This window comes from Syngnathus acus, chromosome 24 (assembly GCF_901709675.1).
Source record: "Syngnathus acus chromosome 24, fSynAcu1.2, whole genome shotgun sequence".
NCBI classification, from domain to species: Eukaryota; Metazoa; Chordata; class Actinopteri; order Syngnathiformes; family Syngnathidae; genus Syngnathus; species Syngnathus acus.
This window is the reverse complement of record NC_051108.1, coordinates 1,448,071-1,467,428: the sequence shown is the minus strand read 5'-3', so window position 1 is coordinate 1,467,428 and position 19,358 is coordinate 1,448,071. Positions and strand designations below refer to the sequence as shown.

Genomic DNA, 19,358 nt, shown 5'->3' with positions numbered 1-19,358 from the left:
CTATCCATCAGACGCTCCTAATTCAGCTAATGAGACTTCAGAAGCTTCTTGATAGGCTCGATTGATATTTCTTCTTCTCATATTGCAAATAGAAAACATCCTGGACCAGAATCGAGACAATTTGATGATGACACAGGATGGATTAAAAATAATTACATGTTAAGGTATTTTACACATGCACACCTGACATCAAAATCATTTCTAATTGACTGACTTGAAAATCTTTTTGCACGCGTGACCCCTTGTTGCTAGGCAGATTTGGTCAGGCGCAGTCAGAGCCGCACTACAGGCCAATCGCGCAACGCAAATAATGAACGAGACTTAAAATTGAGGAGACCCTGACGGATGGCGAGATGGACAGAAAGCCCGTCGTCGCCTCGCGGTAATGGGCAGAGTGCTCCCGGCCTGCGCCGTGGAGGTCAAAGTTGGGCGTCCCCGCCGGCGTGGCCATCCCGGCTGAATGGAAGCACTCAAGATGTTGTGGATAAAAGCTGCGCATTAAAGCAAACAAGTGTCAGCCGGCTATATGCGGCGTGCTAAAAGCCACCCGCTGGTTCGCCGGCGCACCCCCCCCTTTGCGTCCGTCCATTCCAGACAATAAAGCATGTGCGTAGTGTTTACTCTCCGCGTTTAGATGGTAAAAGCTTTCGCTGCGGCTATTTACGCTACTACAAAGGCCTAACAGCAGCACGACGGTTTGAAGACGCGTGGCAAAAGCTGAGGTGATTTTTCTTAGAACGGCCCGCAAATGGCAATTTGGGTTCGGACGAGGCCGTGTCGAAAACAAACGTGACTCTTGAGTCCCGCTGGAGACGGCAGTTAATATTCTTCACCCATGTCAGTGTCGCGCACTTTCGCAAATTTGCCAATTACTCCGTTTTTGAAGAAGTTTGCATTATGTCGCCGGATGAATAATCACCGCGGGCGGCGGGAATTAACCTTTGAATGCCTTTGTGGTCTCGCCTCATAAACACGCCCCCGCACACACAGGCGGAAAAGTCAGCTCGTTGCGGAAATTGCCGCAGTATCGAAATCCCACATTGGAATAATAATAAGCGCGTCATTGTAATTCAGGTGGATCGAATGGAAATTGGATTTTTTTTGTTGCGTTTCTCTTGCATGAAAGGCAAAACGAATGGATGCTTTGACGTCTTCATGGCATCAGAGAAAAGGAGCCAAATCAAAACCCTCGCAAGCACTCGCGGCAGACAACGAGGCACTCTAAAGCGGGAGGTGAGCGCAGATAAGACTATTTATTTCAGAATATTCGGGATGCTCGACTCCTGGAGGCAAATTAGTCTCGGGCGAGCCCAAGCGAGAGTGACATTAATTATTTCTGCGGCAATTTGGGGGTGCGCCGCGTGAACTGCCGTGATGAGAGATCCTCTCATACAGAAATACTGTTTGCTCTCATTGTAATTGCCGGCGCGCTTCGGGTTATTGCAGCCATTTACTTTGCAGCGCGCCCGCTGAGTGCGAGCGGCTTCCTTTCGGGAGAATTTAGGAGCGTTTGCTTGCAAAAAAGGTAACATTTGCCAGGTGGGAGGGGTGAGCGGCCTTCGGCACAGAACTTCACTACACTTTGAATGTTTACTATCGCCAGTGAAAACATTTTTTCATTCACCGCTTATCCTGTTCATGTTCACTTATCGACGCGTGAGATAAACGCGTTGATTTCCTAGCGTGAGAAGATCAGACGTTCGACGGTGGCTCAGACGATTTAGTTGATTTGATTTTTTTTTGCCTCTCGTCAGAATTAGGGGATTAGGACCCCCCCCCCCCCCCCAAACCCCCAGAAGGCGACTGTTCTTTGAAATGTGTTTGCGTGGAGGTTGCCGACGCATTTGGGGCTCATGAATAAGTGATGGCTGTTTATAGGAGCATGACGCCGCTGCAATATTGATGCCGCTCGGGCTCTTTGCTCGGACCGACGACGCGCCCGCAGGAGAAATTCTCCACCGGCGTTGCAATATTTAGCGGGTGGCGATGGATGTGTTTGATAAGGAGGCGCAAAAACAAAACAGAGATGAATCCGAAGTTCGGTTTTCATTGGGTGCAAACGCGGACCCCCGCTTGGTGCCTTGAAGTTCAAGTTGTCCTGCGTGAGAAATAAAATTGAACAGGAAGTCAGCCATTTTGGTTTGGAAGCAACAAATTAGAAATTGATTCTGCAGTCGCCTATATCGGCTACGACCTTGTACCCAGCAAAGAATTCCAAAGCACGGCGGAAACGTGTTCCACGGCTCATCATACAATGAATACTTGCAATTTTCCATCTCAGCGGGAGAACAACGCAAGGACAGTCAGCGGAAGACTAAAGTCAACGTTGAGCGCAGCGTAAACAAACGATTAGGCCCCCCTCCCTCCCATGTGCATCCCTGCTGATTTTGCTCTCAGTGGTTGCGGCCCGCGCGACAGAGTGGACCCTCGCCTCGTCAATAAAGTCATGATTAGGAGCAAAATGGAGTCGACGGCGGTGCGGACAGCTCACAGGAGGGGTTGAGTGGAGGCTTGGGGGAGGGCCGGTCCCGGATTCGATATTTCGATGGCGTCGGCTGGAGCCAACGCTGGCAATTTACCAAATGGCGAAAAAAAGGATGGCGGAAAAGCAGAAAGTCCATTTTCATGACGTGACAGTTGTCTATGGCCTTGTGCTAGCTTTTAGGAACAATCAAGTTAAAGGTTAGGCCTTCAAAATAAAAGCACTTTACAAGGGACCGTGACGTTGGGCTTTTCGAGCAAATTCCACGCACGCTCGCTCGGCTCCGTCCTCGCCGCCGATCCCGAGCCAGAATGGTCTCGCCGAGAGCTCAGCTGTGACTTTGCTGCGTCTCCAACGCAATCAATCAAGAGTCCACCTGCGCCGTCCTTGGCCACGTCGGCAGAACGAATACAAAACAAGGCAGTCAAGATAAGTTATGGCCGTCGGTGCATCCCGCTCGCCACCAAAGGATTGCTTCCGTGATGGATGTCTGGCTTCCGCACGGCAATCACGTCGCACGCTGTAATCTAGAACTGTACGATTTTTTCTTTGTCTTTGGTGGTGGGGTCACTGGGGGCGCCGCCGTCCGCAAACACATCGATAGCGATCGATGACGCTTTAGGGGGCCACAAAATAAATGGAAGCTCTTCTTATTTTTATTTTATTAGCTTCCATAAACGCCTACTTTTGCGAGTCCGGGCCCGGTGTCTAACGCTAAACCCGCGGACCTCCTTTATCAGTGTTTGTACTCGGCTACCCCGGTGGCTGCTTTTCATGTTCCATTAAACACGAATCCGATGTTCCCATCTCGACGACATGAATAATGTCTTCGCTCAAAGTCGACAATCTGCGCTCGGCTGCCAACGTGACGGCGCTTGAGGGAGAAGCCGCTCGAGCAGCGACGCATGTTTGACATATGCGGGGAGCGACGGAATCTCTTCTGCTTTTATTTTAAATGTCTTTGGTGTCGCTCGGCATGACTCGCCTCCGGGCGGGCCGTCGCGGCGGAGAAAAAACAAACCAAAAGCGCAAACGAGACAGAAATGATGGCGTCTCTTTTGACCCGACTTGTTTTGCGTAACGACACTCGACCGCATCGATGATGTACAATCCAATATAAGGACGCGATAGCGCGAGTTGACAGGCGGCGCCGATACGCATCTGAAAGGCCGCGCGACGGACAGCGCCATCCACTTGGCGGGTAATCTCGCCCAGGCAGGCCGAGGCTGCGTATTTATCAGGTAGGCCCATCTTGTTGGAGGAATATTTCACGCAGATATCGCCGTGACATCTTCGACGGGCTCGTTAATAAACGGCGTTGAGCTCGGGCCGTCGACTTAACGCTTGGTTACAGCGAATTGGAGGTTCTGTTTTTAAAGGAACGATCGCTCTTGACAACGAACTAATTGGAACGCCGACGCTACTGATTAGCGACAGCGCCTTCTATTAGCGCATTTAGGTTGGAGCCGACAGGAATTCACAAGCGGGGAAAAAAACGTTTACCTTCAGCAAGACGGCAGAAGGTAGCATTTGACCAATTTTTTTTTTTTTGGATGCACAATTTCAATCCAAGTGAAAACTTGAGGGGACTCGAACATAACGCCCTTCAAATTGACTGTCATATTTCTTTTTTTTTTTTTATTATTGAAAGAGAAATTGCCGTTGGTTGCCTTGGCTACCGGGGCAACGCCGTCGATATGTGCACCTTGATCTGCTTATTAAAAACGCAAGTGATGGAAATGCGCACTGAGGAGAGACGGATTGCATTGATTACAGGTCTTCCTTTCGACGGAGGCGGAACCCGAGCAAAGTGGTCCGGAAGAACAAAGTTAAGAGACCAAAAATGACAGCGACAGCTCTGCAAAAAAAAAAAGACTTTGCTTGTGAAACGATGCTTCAAGGAGAAAAGTACACAAGAGATGGTTTTATGTGTGTGTGTTTGGGCCTTAAGCTCCACGCTGAGCTAATCCTACGAGTGCTTCTTTCAGCTTTTCTCAGATGGTGCAGGAGGAGGTTACAACTTGTGGAGAGCCCCAAAAAATACACAGCAACAATTTTCAACACCTCTTCGGCTTCTAATTAAAGCAGTTTTTTTTCCAAATGACATATGACCAATTTAGAAAAAAAAGAAACATTTTATTTTTCCAAAAATAAAAAGAAAGGGGGGGGAAAAAACGTTGAGCGAATGCGTGAGACACGACTGTCGAATCGCATTTAGCAATACCGGGCAAGAAACATCTGCGGGGACGGCAAAGACAAAAAAAGAAGCTTTCCAATGGGTGATTGATTCCCCCCACTTGTGTGCTCTGTGTTCTTTATTGCTTTGATTGTTTTTGTCCTCAAACGCGACATAGTGGACAAAAACAAACCATTAGGCTGCAACTGAGTAGACATAGATGCACTCCAGTCTTCTTTGCTTTTTGTTCATTAGGACTCCAAAAGTGATGGCTGGGAGTTGCTCTTATGGGAATGACCAACGTGAGTGTGATTCTTCATCCTTTGTGAAGAAACACTCTTATTAGTGCCGTACCGACGAGCTGAGAGCATCTCCCATGTCAAGGACGCACACAATGTCCATTGAATCGAAGCACGGAAATTGTGCCACAAAGTGTGGAAATGGGATTGTTCTCACCGAATGCTTGAAATAAAGTACAGCCGGCCCGGGAGTCATAACAAAAGCCGAAATGGTCACGCTTTAAACCCTACACCTCTGTGAGGCCATCGCAACAACACATATTAGCACGACTTCTGCGGTGTGGAAGTCCCGAGGCGGGGAAAAACAACCTGCCGCGTCGAATTCATCAAGCCCACTTTTGCTCAACTTTCCCGAGAAAGGAGGACTTTGTCAAATGTCAGCAGAGAGGGGCTTGAAGTGGCTGATAAAGACGCGTGGAGCCAAAGCCGAGCTTCGTCCATCACGTCCACGCTGCTGGTGAGTCTTTTATTTGGCGTCACGCCGCTACGCGCCGTATCATCTTCTCCCGGGCTGTTTTGACTTACGGTGATATCGGAGGAGGGCGAGTCGGCGACGGAGTGCCGATGCAAGATAAATTAGTCGCGAGTTAGACCACGTGGCCGTCCAAGCGTGACGCTAGCTCCGAGCCGCTGGGAAACCTCCGCTCGATTATGTCGTCCATTTTGAAGCCAACGCTTTTATGCGGCGAAATTAACAGTCATATATTTTGTTATTTCAATAGTTGTCCCCACGGAGCAGAGAGAAAAAATTTTAATTACTGAGACACGCATGCTAATTTGTGTTAGCCGGTCTATGTTATTTCACACTACAGTATATGTTAGCTTTTTGAGCCTTGAATTAAAAGACACAGGAAGTCGGCCATTTTGGCGGCCATTTTGGTGGCCATTCTGGCGGTCATTTTGGCGGCCATTTTGGCGATTTGCAGAACATTTTGCTACATGAAAGCTATGAGGCAGGTCTATCGTGTGGAGACTGACAGGTTTGACAATAAAACGCTCATCCCATTTTTGAGAGCGTGAAATTCCTTCCCTGCCTGCCACGAGACGCTGCAAATCGTGCGAGCCTGACCCGTAGGTGTGAGTCACAACTCTTTCGAGCGCTAGCTGCCTCTGAAGGCCACTGATAAGGCCTCCCGTGGGCCACCTGACAATCCCCACGCATATTTACCGCACTTCAGGCACAGCGAGTTTTATCTGCGAACAAAAACGTCACAATTTTGGGTTGAGTTTGCATCAGCGCCCGAGCCGCTTGCCTCGCGGAGAGACTGCCGAAAAAGCCGTACGCACCAGATGGCGGACAATTTTGTGTGCGAGACTTTGAAATGGAAATGCTGCGAGTAGATGAGCTGCCAGGTGCGGCGAGCGTGTGAAGTATGGTGGGTGGATAAATATATGGCTCATCTTGGCACACGTGACATCATCAGCCATTTAGGCGCTTCTCTATACATGCAGATGGCATGCGGAGTATTTGCACAAAAGCCACATCAGGAAACAGCTTCAGGCACGCTGACTATTTTTTTCATCTTGTGATCCTGAGGAGGCACAAGCGGGGATTTGACAACCTGCTGCGTAGATTTGTTCACAACACCAACAGAGGAAAAACAATAAAAATCAAGTAAAAAATGAGGATTATAAAGTGTGCAAAAAAAAATACAGTTAAAGCAGTTAAAGGGAAATATAATGATAATATTATGGGAATAAAATAATTAGCCATCGTCAAGACATTTTTAAATATATATTTAAAATATATTTTTCATGATTAGATTTAGATTTTACATTTATTTTTATTGCTACATTTTTGGACTTGCAATATATATTTAAAGGCACACAATATATAATATCAATAAGCCAAAATACTAAAACCCAATTTCATGCGTTGTTGCTATTTTTCTCATGGCAAGCGGCTGACACGTGATGCTTAAAGGACAAAACGCAGCGTTTGACATCCACAGCCGACCGACATGGCTCCGAAATGAGAAGAAGGAAGTCAACTGCCGGGTCAAAGTTGTCGCGCCATTATTGGCTTTGTGCAGAGGAGAGAAGGCAAATATTTGTCCAATAACTCGGGGTTAGTGGGCAGCGGCTAACCTCGCCTCCACTGCTCACGTGCGAGACGGCAACGAGGCAAGACCCTCGAGAGGAAACGCATGATCATGCCATTGATCATGACTTTGCTATGTTTAACAGCCAACAGCAAGACGGGCTCCCCGCAGCAGACATGGCCGTTCCCCATAAAACGGCGCTGGAGCTAATGTAGGTGCGCGGTGGCTACGCGGAATCCTCTGCGGAGGGCCCGCAGACAGACCGAGTCTCCGTGTCGCAGTCAAGCAGAATTTGTTCATTTACATATAGCATGCTCTTAGATGAATAATGGAAAATAGCAGATGTCCCGAAGGAAATGAAAGTTTAATGTTTACTGTATCTTATTAATTCCCCCCCGATACCGCCCTCTCTCCTTTCGCTCAACACTTGCCGAGGAGTCGCCCACGCTGAGTGAATCAATTACGAGCGCGGCGAATGCAAAACATATTGGCGTCGAAGCACTGTGTCATCATTAAAATACACAAGCCTCACCGAGAGTGACGGCGCATGCTAATGTAGCTTTTTGTCAACGCTCGCCGATTGCCTGGCTGGAAGAGCGCAAGCCTTCCACTGGATTACACTGTGAAACCAAGCGCAACATTTCAAAAGTCAAGCTAGCCCTCTTGTAAGCTAACGTCTGGTGCCACTTGCGTCGCTGCCTTTGCCTGATTTCCAAGGGGAATTACGGTGTGAGAGTGTAATTAAAGCGTGGCGTGTCGCCAAGCGGCGCCAACAAGCGGATGTGTTGCTGCCTGCCTAAAGTGTTAGCTAGCTAGCTCCATCAAGTACATCAAGTCCAACGCTGCTATTAATAGCCCGCTGACTTCCTTCAGCCAATATTAGCGTTCATCACGTTGCGGGCCGAGGCAACATTGGCAACAAGCGCCCATCAACGCTTCACCTGATTACTTGAGTGCACTCAAAGCACAAAAGCCTGGTCACCAGTCAATTGGGATGAAGTTGATCAGAATTCAATCAAAATCCTTTGGTGCACTGCAGAGTTGCTTGAGCTTGCTGGAAAATGACATTCTTCTCTTAGCCTGGAGTCCTCCAGTTGATTATGCGTGGCGCCGTCATTTTTACCCCATCTCGCTGGTTCGCGTACAATCAGCCTAATCAGATTGCAGCAAAGTGGCCTGGCACCTTGCTTGCCTTGATAGTCCCTCTTGATTACTTGGCGGGCAGAACAGTCGGAGCTAATGGCCTATTTGACAAGCTCTCTCTAGCTCTCGCTCTCTCCCTCACTGCGCCTGAGCGATATCCTCGGAATCAGAACATATTTTCAACACCTCCGGCGATAATTCGTGATGATGCAATCCAAGCAAATCCTACAGTTGAGGAACTTGAGGACAATTTCTCACTTCCTGCGTGCCGACTGGCTGTCGTGACACACACACACACACACACACTCCTGAGCTGTTTGCTGGGAGGCGTGTAAGCCGCCTCAGCGTGTCCCTGGCGATGAGCTACAGGTTACGCAGAGGACGCGTGAATAGCAAAGTGGAAGCACGCCAACATGCCAGGAGACGCTTCAGATGGCATGACGGAGGGGGGTGGGCCCGGATGTCAACTCTCATAAATGTGAGTGACTGGAGGGCACTCGGCAATGACAAGCAAATGCTAGCCGCATTTTCTGCATGTCCTTGTGGGGAGGGTCAGGAAGGCATCAGACAAGGGGAAGGCTCTGTCCGTCCGTCATCACTCAGCGGCGGCGGCGGCACGCCTGCGTGTCTTGATGCTAATAGGAGCTGATCATCAAACCTAATTGGCCTCTTCGACTGGAGGAAGCGGCGGCTAAAGCTCCCACGTTTGGTTCAAAGGTCGCTCTCACTTCTGCCATTCTGACGGGCGTTGGAAATCCTCATGTGCTAAAAATACCAAACTGTAAACCAAGAAGCTTTTGTAGATAGACAACGGTCAAGGCTCAATACTAGAACCACAGACTTTTCCGCAAAGTTAAAGTTACAGTTGAAACCTTTCCTCCATCTGACTTAAACGCACGCACACACACACACACACTTCGACAGATGAGCAGCGGCGCCGAGTGCACGACCGACAGACAAGTCGCAGGTTCTTCCACTCTGGGGAGGAGATGAAGAAATATAGTTTGACAAGGCGAGAAAGGAAGCAGAGGTGATTCCTGTGACACGCGCCGTCTCTTTAATCCCCGTTTTAATTTCCATGGGCGCCACCTCTGTCACCCCGTTCTCGCTTATCTCCGCTTCCGTCTCGTCGCATCCGCCTTGCATTCGCCACCTTATCTTTGTCATCTTCTCACCTGGCACTACCACCCGTTTTTACTCCCTCCTCCCCTCCTCGTCTCTCTCTCTTTCGCTTTCTGGGCTCGGTTGTTTGAGGTCGTGCTCATGCGTACGGGGACTTGAGTCTATTGATGCAGTCTTACTTAAAACGCATCCCTGTGCAAGCACTTCACTAGCGACCACAATAATCAATACGGGAAGTCAGACATCTCGGAGCCAATGTGCTAGGTGTGCATTTTCTTGCTATTAACCTCAAAGTAGCTGGATATATGGGGATTTGCCGTGATGCAATTTAGAGCGGAGTTCCTCTCGGATACGTTTAAAGTCCATTCATTTTGTGTCGAAGCCTCCAGCAAAGGATATCTATCGTCAGGTAGAAAATCGCCATGGCGACTCAAAGTTCTCGACCGGAACGGATTTCCGCAAGAGTCGAGAACCGGCCCACTGGCCAGAGGCTCCCTCGCATGAAAATTGCACAAAAGCGTTTGGAAGTCTTGGCGCAACGCTTCGTTCTCACACTGGCGGATTTGCATGAAAGCAATTATCTGGAGGTTCTCCACGGAATTTTGCCGCGAGTGCACGCGCACCGATTGCAAATGTAGACGTGGTTAAAATCGCCCTTGTGCTGTTTTTTTTTTTTTTTTACCGGTGGTGCTAAAAAAGAAAATAAAAAATGTGCGGATGATACTTTAAGTTATTTATGGAGTGTGTGAGTCGGCTACTCCGGCAGAACATCCAGCCGGAGCAAACTGAAGGGAAGAACAAAACTACAAAAAAATGTGTCAACGTTAAAACAGCTGTGATAGAAAACAAAATTTCAAATCCATTTTTCGAATGAAGAGCAAATCGCAAAGTCAAGTTGTTTGGCGCCGCCCTGGAGGCAGCTTTGAAGTGTGAATTTTGATCCACTCTTGCTTGTTTTTGTTGTCTTTTTTAAGATGAGCTTAAGAGCGAGCCTTCTGGGAGTTTCTTCCTTGAGAATATTGATTGTCTCTTTGACGTATTCTATTTCAAGGCAAGAGATTAGTGGCGACTCTCCTGCTGCTTGCCGCGTCTTAATTGTTCAACGTTGTGCTTTTATAGACACGTTTGGCATTTGGGCAAAAATATTCAATTTGCAAATTTCTACATGAGTCATACCAAATATTCCTTTTGGCTACTATTTTCGCATCTTAACTTAGCTGAAATTAACTCATTTAGTGCCATTGACGGTTATAGACGTCAGATTTATTAACTGGGTTGGCAGTCAATTTTGAAGCATATTTGATTTTTTGCATTTTCATGGGAATTCTTCTTGTAGGGGACTTTCAAAGTGATGTGAATAAAAGACCAGCAAAGTTGAAAATTGCCCAGACTGAGGCTTTCATCCTCGCTCTGTACGCCGTTGTTCGAGTTCTTTGGTGTGTGAGTAACAATGATTGGGCCTTCCGTGGTCTCGCACACAATTACCGCTAATCGTGTTGGCATTCACGGCCCAATTAAAATTTGCGTGAGCAGGCCGCACGAAACGATGGCCACATGGGTGAGCGCTATCGACACTTCATCTCCGATGGCTGGCAAAAGCGACACCGGGCTTGTATTTACACGAAGAAATGGGAAGATCCGCCCATTCTGCAAGGACACACATTCCAAAATATTTGGAGTCGCTATATATAAATCAGGGCAAAAATCCAATAACTCTTTTTTTTAATTCCTCGCTTGTGATTTTAATTGGCTTTTGGATGGAATTTCCCTCCAACCCAAACAAAACGGGGTCGCACTAAGCCAAAGGCAGATGTAAAAATAGTTATTTAGGGGGTCCATTTAAGACTGATAAATAATAAAATAGTAAGACTTCAAAAGAAGCTGAGGACACAAATTCCCTTTGCAGGAGGATTAAATGGCCGCCCATTAACCCGTTCTTGAGGAACTTCACCTGAACCTGTAGATGAAGGCTTGCGGCCATTTACATAATTTTTTTTTCATGCTGTCCGTTAATCTGTCGGCAGCTGACGCTTTTGCTGACTGCTGCAGAGTGACTTTCACTAGATTGCATGGAGTGGGCGGCGTGCGATATGGCCATTGCTGCGTTTGATACATTCAAAGGCCGCCGCTACCGAGCTTACTGATCTGCCTTTGAAGGTCTCAAACGATTGGCTTTCCCTTTACATACAGTCAATGCTCATTAAAATTAAACTGTTGCTTGGATAAGAAGTAAAAATAATTTAAAAAAAAAATAGCACTATATTTGTGCTTATGGATTGGTGTCCCACACGGCTCTCTGCTAGGTCCACTGTTTTTTTGTGTCAACATTGTAAATTCTTCAACTGCAGCACCAATTTCAACTCAGTTGCACAAATTTGCGAGTGCCTTGCATACATTTCAAAAAAATCCAAAGTCAACCATGTGATTCTTATCATTCCTCGACGCTCAGTGGACATTTGCTTCAGAAAATGTGGTCCAAACTCAGAATTACATGACACCAGGGACATTTAAGGTTCTTTCGTATACCTTTGTGTTTTAAAATGCCAGCAGTGTCTGTGCAAGATAAAGAAAATGTGGAACATGACTTCATTAAAAAAGAAAATGCGTCGCCGGGGTGTTGCGTAACACGCTGTTGAATGACAAGCTCTTAAAAGCCAGGCCTCGGCCCTCATGCGCCACTGATCCGGGTATTAAAAGACAACATAGTCGTAATTGTGCACAATCGCCGGCCAAGTCGGCCCCGGTGATGAAGAAGCAACCGGCGCCGTGTCGCCGGCGAGAAGGTCAAGCGCATCTATATGCAAATGGGCGCCGCTCTCCGAGAAGACAACGTTCACCTTTTGCCTTTTTCGGTTTGCCGAGCGAGCGAGTTCTGGCTCGGCTTTCACTTCATTCCAATCGGGACCATTCGTTTGACGATAAATCGACACACGTGACAGGGGTCGGGGGAAAAAAAAAAAAAAAAAACACAAAAGCTCACGTGAGGGCAAGTCGATATTTTGTGTTGAACTAACACGATAGCACAGTCTGACAAGACAATATTAAAGTCAATATTTCATTTGTTGAGCAGAAGGCTCTCCGAAGAATAAATGTTATCAAATGTGAAAATTGGACATATTCAATAAACCTGCGTCCCAAATGACTTTTAATTGATGCTTGCGAGAGAAAAATGAATCGGCGCTGATCTGACATTGTTATGGCCCAAAAAAAACGAGTTGAAATATTGCCAATGTTCAGCGAGTGGGCGCCATCTTGGAAGGCAAAGGACAATTTGAAATGTTAACGCCTCCTCCCCTGTGTGATTTTGTTTGCCGCAAATGTAAATGAGGTTTTTCTCAATTCAGGCCCGTTTCAAGGCTCCATTTGCAATTCATCAGCGAGCGGCCTTGCTAGCGAGACTTTCCTCTTGGGAATAGTAATCATGAAATTATTGATCACGGCAGGCCACAGATTGATTCCGGACCTACTTTTTCCTACCGTGAAACAAAGCGGCCCAATAAAACGGCGCCTCTACCTTTGGACACATTTGCTCGGTCCAACAGAAACGACCTTCCCCTCGTAGCCGCCAGGTAAATCATTAAACGGGAAACTAGTTTCTTCTCTCCACCATTCCAGATGAATGAAGGCAATCTATTTTAAAATAAATACAATTGTGCAAAAATTGAAGCATCTCAGCAGGAGCACACTGAAAATGCCCCATTGAAGAATTCTCACTGCATTCAAAGCAGTGACATCCCGACATTATTGACTCGATATTTCCGCCGGGCTTGAGAAGGCGAGCACAAAAAAGGAGGCGGGCAGCGGGAGGAGTGAGAGGGCGGGAAAGCCTGTGCGCCGATGCAAAGGCTGCCGAGCTGCAGAGACAGCCAGAAACATTTGTTTAACATGGGGGCGTCAAGGAGAGCAACATCGGGACAAATACATGAAGGGCAAAACGCCGCAGACAGAAGACAGTTGCAAGAATGGCGGAAATAAAAAATTAAATACAAAAAATAAATGTCATATATTATTAATAAAAACAATATAATATAATTCAAATACAACACTGAGCCCGATTTCATCAGCCAGGCTCTGAACAACATGTAGAAAATCTCTTAATAATGTCTTCTGGGTGCGAAAAAAAAAAAATGACTGTCAGATTTCTCAAGCTGTGACCTTTACGGCTCAGCGACGCTCGCTAAACATTTCCCCGTTTCAGCTCATTGTTTTGATGTCGGCCCTGAAATGGAGTTTCATTATTGCGGCGGCGCCGCTCGCACCAAAACTCTTTTAAACAACAAAAAGTGGATGTTTTCTTTTTAGACGAGTGATCAACCAACTGAAAAGTTCACTCAGTTCTAGTAGTGGGGGGGGGGGGGGGGGGGGGGGGGGGTGAGTTAAGACCAAAATATGTGATCCTGATCTTGTGGAACATCTACAGTTTTTGTGTGCAGAGGTCCTAACTCTTCTCTTCTGCATGGACAAGCCAAAAAAAAAAAAAAAAAAAACCCGCACCTAGGAAATTGTAATTGGCCCCCTCGGCAGCAGACAGTAGTGATGATTGTTTGAAAATTGACACGGCAGAGAGAGAGAACGAGATTTATTTCCTTATTTCTTGTCTCATTGCTCCCGTTAATTGAGTTGCGCCAGTGTCACAAACAACAGCCGCTGCCGCGGCGAGCAGATATTGGACTTATGAGACCGTTATAAATCCTTGATTGTGTACTTTAAGAAAGAAAAAAAAAAAACCACAGCGAGTATTGACTAATGCTCAGCGGCAGCCCAAGCGAGAGCCGCAGCGGCTTCGCTTATTGACGTGCCGTCGGGTCGCTAATCTTAACGCACACTGGGCTCGTTTACAAACCTTTCTCAGGACTGCATCAGTATTGGGCGAGTGGAATTGAAAACTAACATTGCCTTTTAGTAAGGAGGAACAACAAAACAGTCGAAGATTAAGAAGGCTTTTGCAGCTCTGTGGCGTCCCCCCTGGCTCCCTACCGAGACCGCTGACAATCGAAGCCTCCCGGGCGGGTGCACAATCTAACCTCTTTTCACCGGCGAGGAACAGATGTGGGATAATACGCATCAATTTTGGCCCAGATTTTTTGATTTTGCGCCACAGCTGCATGGTGCTAAGTGGCAACAGCTGGAAGGGTGCGATAATAAATCAGTACCGTTTAATGTGAACTTGTGAAAAATCTACATTTGGTTTTGGCGGACTTCCCACTATTAGGCACAATTGAGCAGATCTGAAAGAATCCACTTTGTATCTCCTCAAGGTACACAGGGGGCCCCTAAGGGAACGCAGTCACCAAATTGCATCGTAAACTCCTCGACTTGGCCACAAAGGCGATTCCCCCGACGCCGACCGCCCGTTAATTTGTCAAGGCGGCAGCATCCCAATGGCAGCACACCGATTGTCACACACACACACACAATAATGAGGACTCGGCGGCCATTGCGAAGGGGCAAAAGTCGGCGACGGGAGTGTTTGATGGAAGATTAGGCTGGCATGTCACGCGGGGGACGGGGACACACACAATGGACGCCGCATGCTGAAGCACAAAGAATGCTATTGGCCAATTTGAACGACCCCCCCCCCTCTAGAAAACCTGCAAATATATAAAAGGAGGCTTCAAAATTGTTTTGTGTTCACATGAATGTCAACATTGCTGATGGTGTTCCACAAGGCTCAATTCTATGACCTCTAATAAACATAATGTTAAAGAATAATGACTACCATCAGCGGCCCTTGACACTTTAACAAGTGGGTTGAACAAGCCTTCTCAACACGCTAATTCATTCATAATAAAATCAGAGTCAATTTTGAAGCGCGTCCCACAACACGAATTTGTCGTCACGCAGACGACGACCTCCGTCCGACCTCATTCGACACGGCCGACTCGGGTCGGGTAATTACGCACGCGGTCTGCCGGGCGGCGCTGCTGATGTCGGCACATTTGTGCTGTGGGACCGGAGCCGCTTCACTGCAGCTGATTAGCACTTTTAGGCCCACGCCAACGGCGGCTCGCATACCGATGGACCTGTCCGAGCGCGGCCGGTGAGTCCGATACCAACGAAATGCGAAGACGACGACGAGGGAGGGAGGGAGGTGACTAGGAAGACTCGGCGTGCAAGCTGTAAGTACCGGAAAGGAAGTCAGCATTCAAGGCCGCCTCGTGGACGAGCTTCCCGTGTGTCGGCCGAGGCCATCCCGAATGAGTCACAGTCTGACAAGAGCTGATAAGAGCCCGCCGACGGAGGAGACGCCGCTTTTCAATCACACGCAGATGCGAGGCGGCAGGCAAACACGCATGCATGCACACAAAAACAGTCCTTTGCCAAAAAGGCTTTGGAAAAATCCAATCAGGCGGATGTTTAGTTGTTGTTTTTTTTGAAGCAACATCGACTTGCATGTTAGGTGGTCGGCCAGAAAAGGCTCGAGTGAACTTTGCGTTGTTTGAGTCGTCGCCGAGCTTCCGTTTCACGTGAGACGTTTTGCCAAAATCAATTACCCACGTTGGCAAAATGAAAACGTCGCCTCGCTAAAAAGTTGCCATTTTCCTGTCTGCTCGACTTGAAGACGTTTTTGCCATTCTCAAATCGTCGCTGACATATTTTCAAAGTTGCTATTGATGCCTTTTACTATGTAAACGCATCTTTTATAGTAAAGTGAATCCAAAGGCAGGTCGCCATGGCAACACACAGGCTGAAATCTGATTGGATAAAATCATCTTAACAGAAATGTAGAAACTTGATTAAAAAAAACTAAACCAAAACACAAAGTCTATTTACTGCAGCTTTTGAGGCATTTTTTTCAACCTTGGATGGATTTATTAGGTTTCGGGATCATGAACTTTGGGAGCTCCCATTCTCTCTCATCACAAAGCGCTCCAACAAGTGCTCGCTGCACTAACTAACGACTACTCAGGATGCAGGCAAGTGTAAATACAGAAGAGCCGAGAGCTGAGTGGATGCTTTTGTCCTCTCTGCATGTGTAGAGCAATATCTCCCCTCACAAACAGCCCCCCCCCTCCTCCTCACCACCGCTGGAAACAAAGAGCAAGGACTCTTCCATGTCGGCGCAATCTGCCGCCATCTGGGAGAGCGACTCAGAATCTATGATGAGAAAGGCATAACACATTTCGGATGAGGAGGTGACGAGAGAAAACACGGCTGGGGAGGCTGATGTAAATGGCAAGATAGCGATCTGCTGATGAAAAGCAGCCCCGGACGACACCACAGCGACCGCACGCACGCACGCACGCTACATTATGCATGCGGCACTGGCTCGGAAAATTTGAAGCCGGTTGTATTTGGGGCTGACGCAACATCCGCCGGGTCAACAATCTTACACACTTTGGAATGGTCTCGCTGGGGAATTGCTTGTTTTGGCTGCTGCCGCCCGTCACACACTCACATAAGCTTAGAAGTGAATAAAATGGCTGGGGCAACACATGTAGACCCATATTGATAAGCATATATTCTTTATCATGTAGGGAAAATGCTTCATGTTACAGCATTCCTATCACACTGCCTCCTGGTGGCGAAAGCAGAAATAGCCGACAGATGTTTTAAGTTGCAAGCTAATGAAACTCGAATCTCAAGACAAAGAACAACTCAAATGTGACATCACAGGTTCGCTTTCGGATTTTTTTTCCTGCTTCAAAATAAAGTATGTGCCTGGGGCTCAACAAAGGTTGGGAGATCTTAAAAAACATGAACATCTACTGCTCATTTAACGGCACATCCCAAGTGTAAGCTTGTAGAACACAATTCAAGCTCGCCTCCCGCTGTGATGGAGCTCGGCTCCCTCTCGTCAAGAATTTCCACAGCTATGCGACACATGCACAAGCGCGCGCGCGCGCACACACACACGCCATACACGGCACGGTAACAAGCGCCTACAGTGGCCACACGGCCGTGCGCGTCTCCGATTGGACGGCGGCGCTGAATGGCGTTTTCCACCCACTTTGCTCATTGGCGGGCCGGTGAGGGGAATCGTGCGGCGCGGTCCACTACCACCGAGAGGAGGGGGCGGGACTACAGCGGCCCCCTTAAATGCCGAGGACGCCGGAGGAGCTCTAGTGTCGGCAGGCTCGGACTCCATCCACGGAACGGCGCAGCGACCACAGTGGAAGAGGAGCGAGGACGCACGCGCGCGCGCTCATGGAAGTGAAGGATATTTAAGCACCTGCCTGGGGGGCGCACAGGTATTCTTTGTTTTGGCGTGCATAATAAGGCGCGCGACCGCATTGGTGCGTGCCTGCCTCTCCGTGAGGCTGGCGTGGCGTGGCGGAGCGCGCCGAGTCGAGCGTCTTTGTTGAGGCAGCAGCGTCCGTGCGTAAAATGTGCGCACTGGCGTGTTTGGGTGACGCCTGTGCTTATCCCTCCCACGCAGACACCGCAGTCCATGCCTCTGCCTTGCCGGGTCCTTGATGGGAAACCAACTGGACCGGATCACCCACCTCAACTACAGCGAGCTGCCCACGGGGGATCCGTCCGGGCTGGAGAAGGACGAGCTGCGCGTCGGCGTCGCCTACTTCTTCTCCGACGAGGAGGAGGAGACGGCGGACGAGCGCACGCCGTCCGACTGCGGCTTCGGCAAGGATCTGAGCCCGGCCGACGAGGACGGTGGGGTACCGGAGGGGCCTTTCTCGCTGAGCGAGGTGGAGTACTCGGCGTTCCGCGCGCAGGAGTGCATCTTCTCCAAGCTGCGCGAGAACGAGGACCTGGACGTGTACGCGGCCACAACTTTGCTGGGCGTGTGCAAGCCGGGCGACCTGCTGGAGCTGGTGGCCGCCGCGCAGCCGCCGCACTGGGCCGTGTGCGAGCACGACGGCCGCGTCATCCACCTGCACAAGGGCGAGATCCGGCGGGACGCCCTGCTTGAGGTGTGCAACGGGCGCCGCGGCAGGATCGCCAACGGCCGCTACCGCTACCGGCCGCTGCCCGCCGACCTGGTGGTGCAGAACGCGGCGGGCCACGTGGGCTTGCGCAGCGACGAGATTAGCTGGACCAACTCGGAAAGTTTCGCCGCCTGGTGCCGCTTCGGCAAGCGCGAGTTCAAGGCCGGCGGCGAGGCGCACTCGGCAGAGCCGCAGTACTTGCTCAAGGTGCGCCTGGCCGGCAGCGGCGTGCACACGCTGGTCTTTCGCAGCCTGGAGGACTTGATCCGCGAGCGGCGGCGTGTGGACGCCAGCGGAATTCTCGAGGAGCTCTCCCTGGTCAGCGAGGGGAAGGAGTGATGGGGGGCGTGGGGGGATTCCTTCGGATCTGGCCCAACCGCCCCCGCCTCCTCTTGGGGGCGCGGACCTGTTGGTTGTGGACAGCGCCGTGATACGTTTCAAGCCCTCAGGCGCTGTGCTCGTGTGGAATGTGGAACCGTGTAAACAAGACAACGCCCCTCCCCCTTTTCATCCCACCTAAAAAGACCCCCGCCCCGACCTCTCATGACTGGGCTTGGTTTGGATACTGGATTTCTTTCAGGGGGGGCTGCCGCGTTGAGAGTCCAATATTTGAGCGTCCCCCTCCCGGTCACACATAAGCTGCCTAAAGAACGACGGAAAACCAAACGAAAGCAATTTTGGCTTGCACAAAAGCGCCCCTCTTCTTTGCCATACAATGACAATATACTTTATTGTCAGCCCACAGCCATCCTGCTCCACGCCAATGGATGTGTGCGCGCGTGCGCGTGCGCGCGTAGAAAGAAAATGTATTCCTTTATTTTTGTATTTGCGTTGAGTGGATTATTGATCCTGATCTTGTCGCCCCGCCCTCTTTTTTGGTTCAAATAAATGGAGGTTGAAATATGAAAACAACTGCTTGGTCCAGCAGATGTTATTAGGTTTATACACACACACACTCACACACACACACAAAGCTCGTACTCGCTATATGAATTATTCATACGCTGCTGACCTGCCCGAGGCTCGATAGGTTTCATATATCTGCCCATATTTGGAAGGCCGGGAAAGAGTCACCTGTGCATGCAAAAGAAAACAAAATATCCACGGGGAGTTTGAGAAAGTGTACCGCTCGAGTGTTTGTCCTTGCTGTGATTTACGTGAAGCGTCGCAAAGGAAACGAGCCGAAGCGCTGTGCTTGCTCTTTCA

At 49.0% G+C, this 19,358-nt stretch overlaps 1 protein-coding gene across 1 annotated transcript; it reads left to right on the top strand.

The window, feature by feature from the left end:
• The first annotated feature begins 17,314 nt into the window (after window positions 1-17,314).
• On the top strand, window positions 17,315-19,064 carry lratd1 (LRAT domain containing 1). The gene is made up of 2 exons (XM_037245169.1): window positions 17,315-17,456; window positions 17,645-19,064. The coding sequence occupies exon 2, from the start codon at window positions 17,682-17,684 to the stop codon at window positions 18,489-18,491; it is 810 nt and encodes a 269-aa protein (XP_037101064.1). The 5' UTR covers window positions 17,315-17,456; window positions 17,645-17,681; the 3' UTR covers window positions 18,492-19,064.
• Window positions 19,065-19,358: the final 294 nt, after the last annotated feature.

Bases quoted from the DNA above. Each gene is read 5' to 3' on its own strand.
- lratd1 (XM_037245169.1), top strand. From the start codon at position 17,682: ATGGGAAACCAACTGGACCGGATCACCCACCTCAACTACAGCGAGCTG.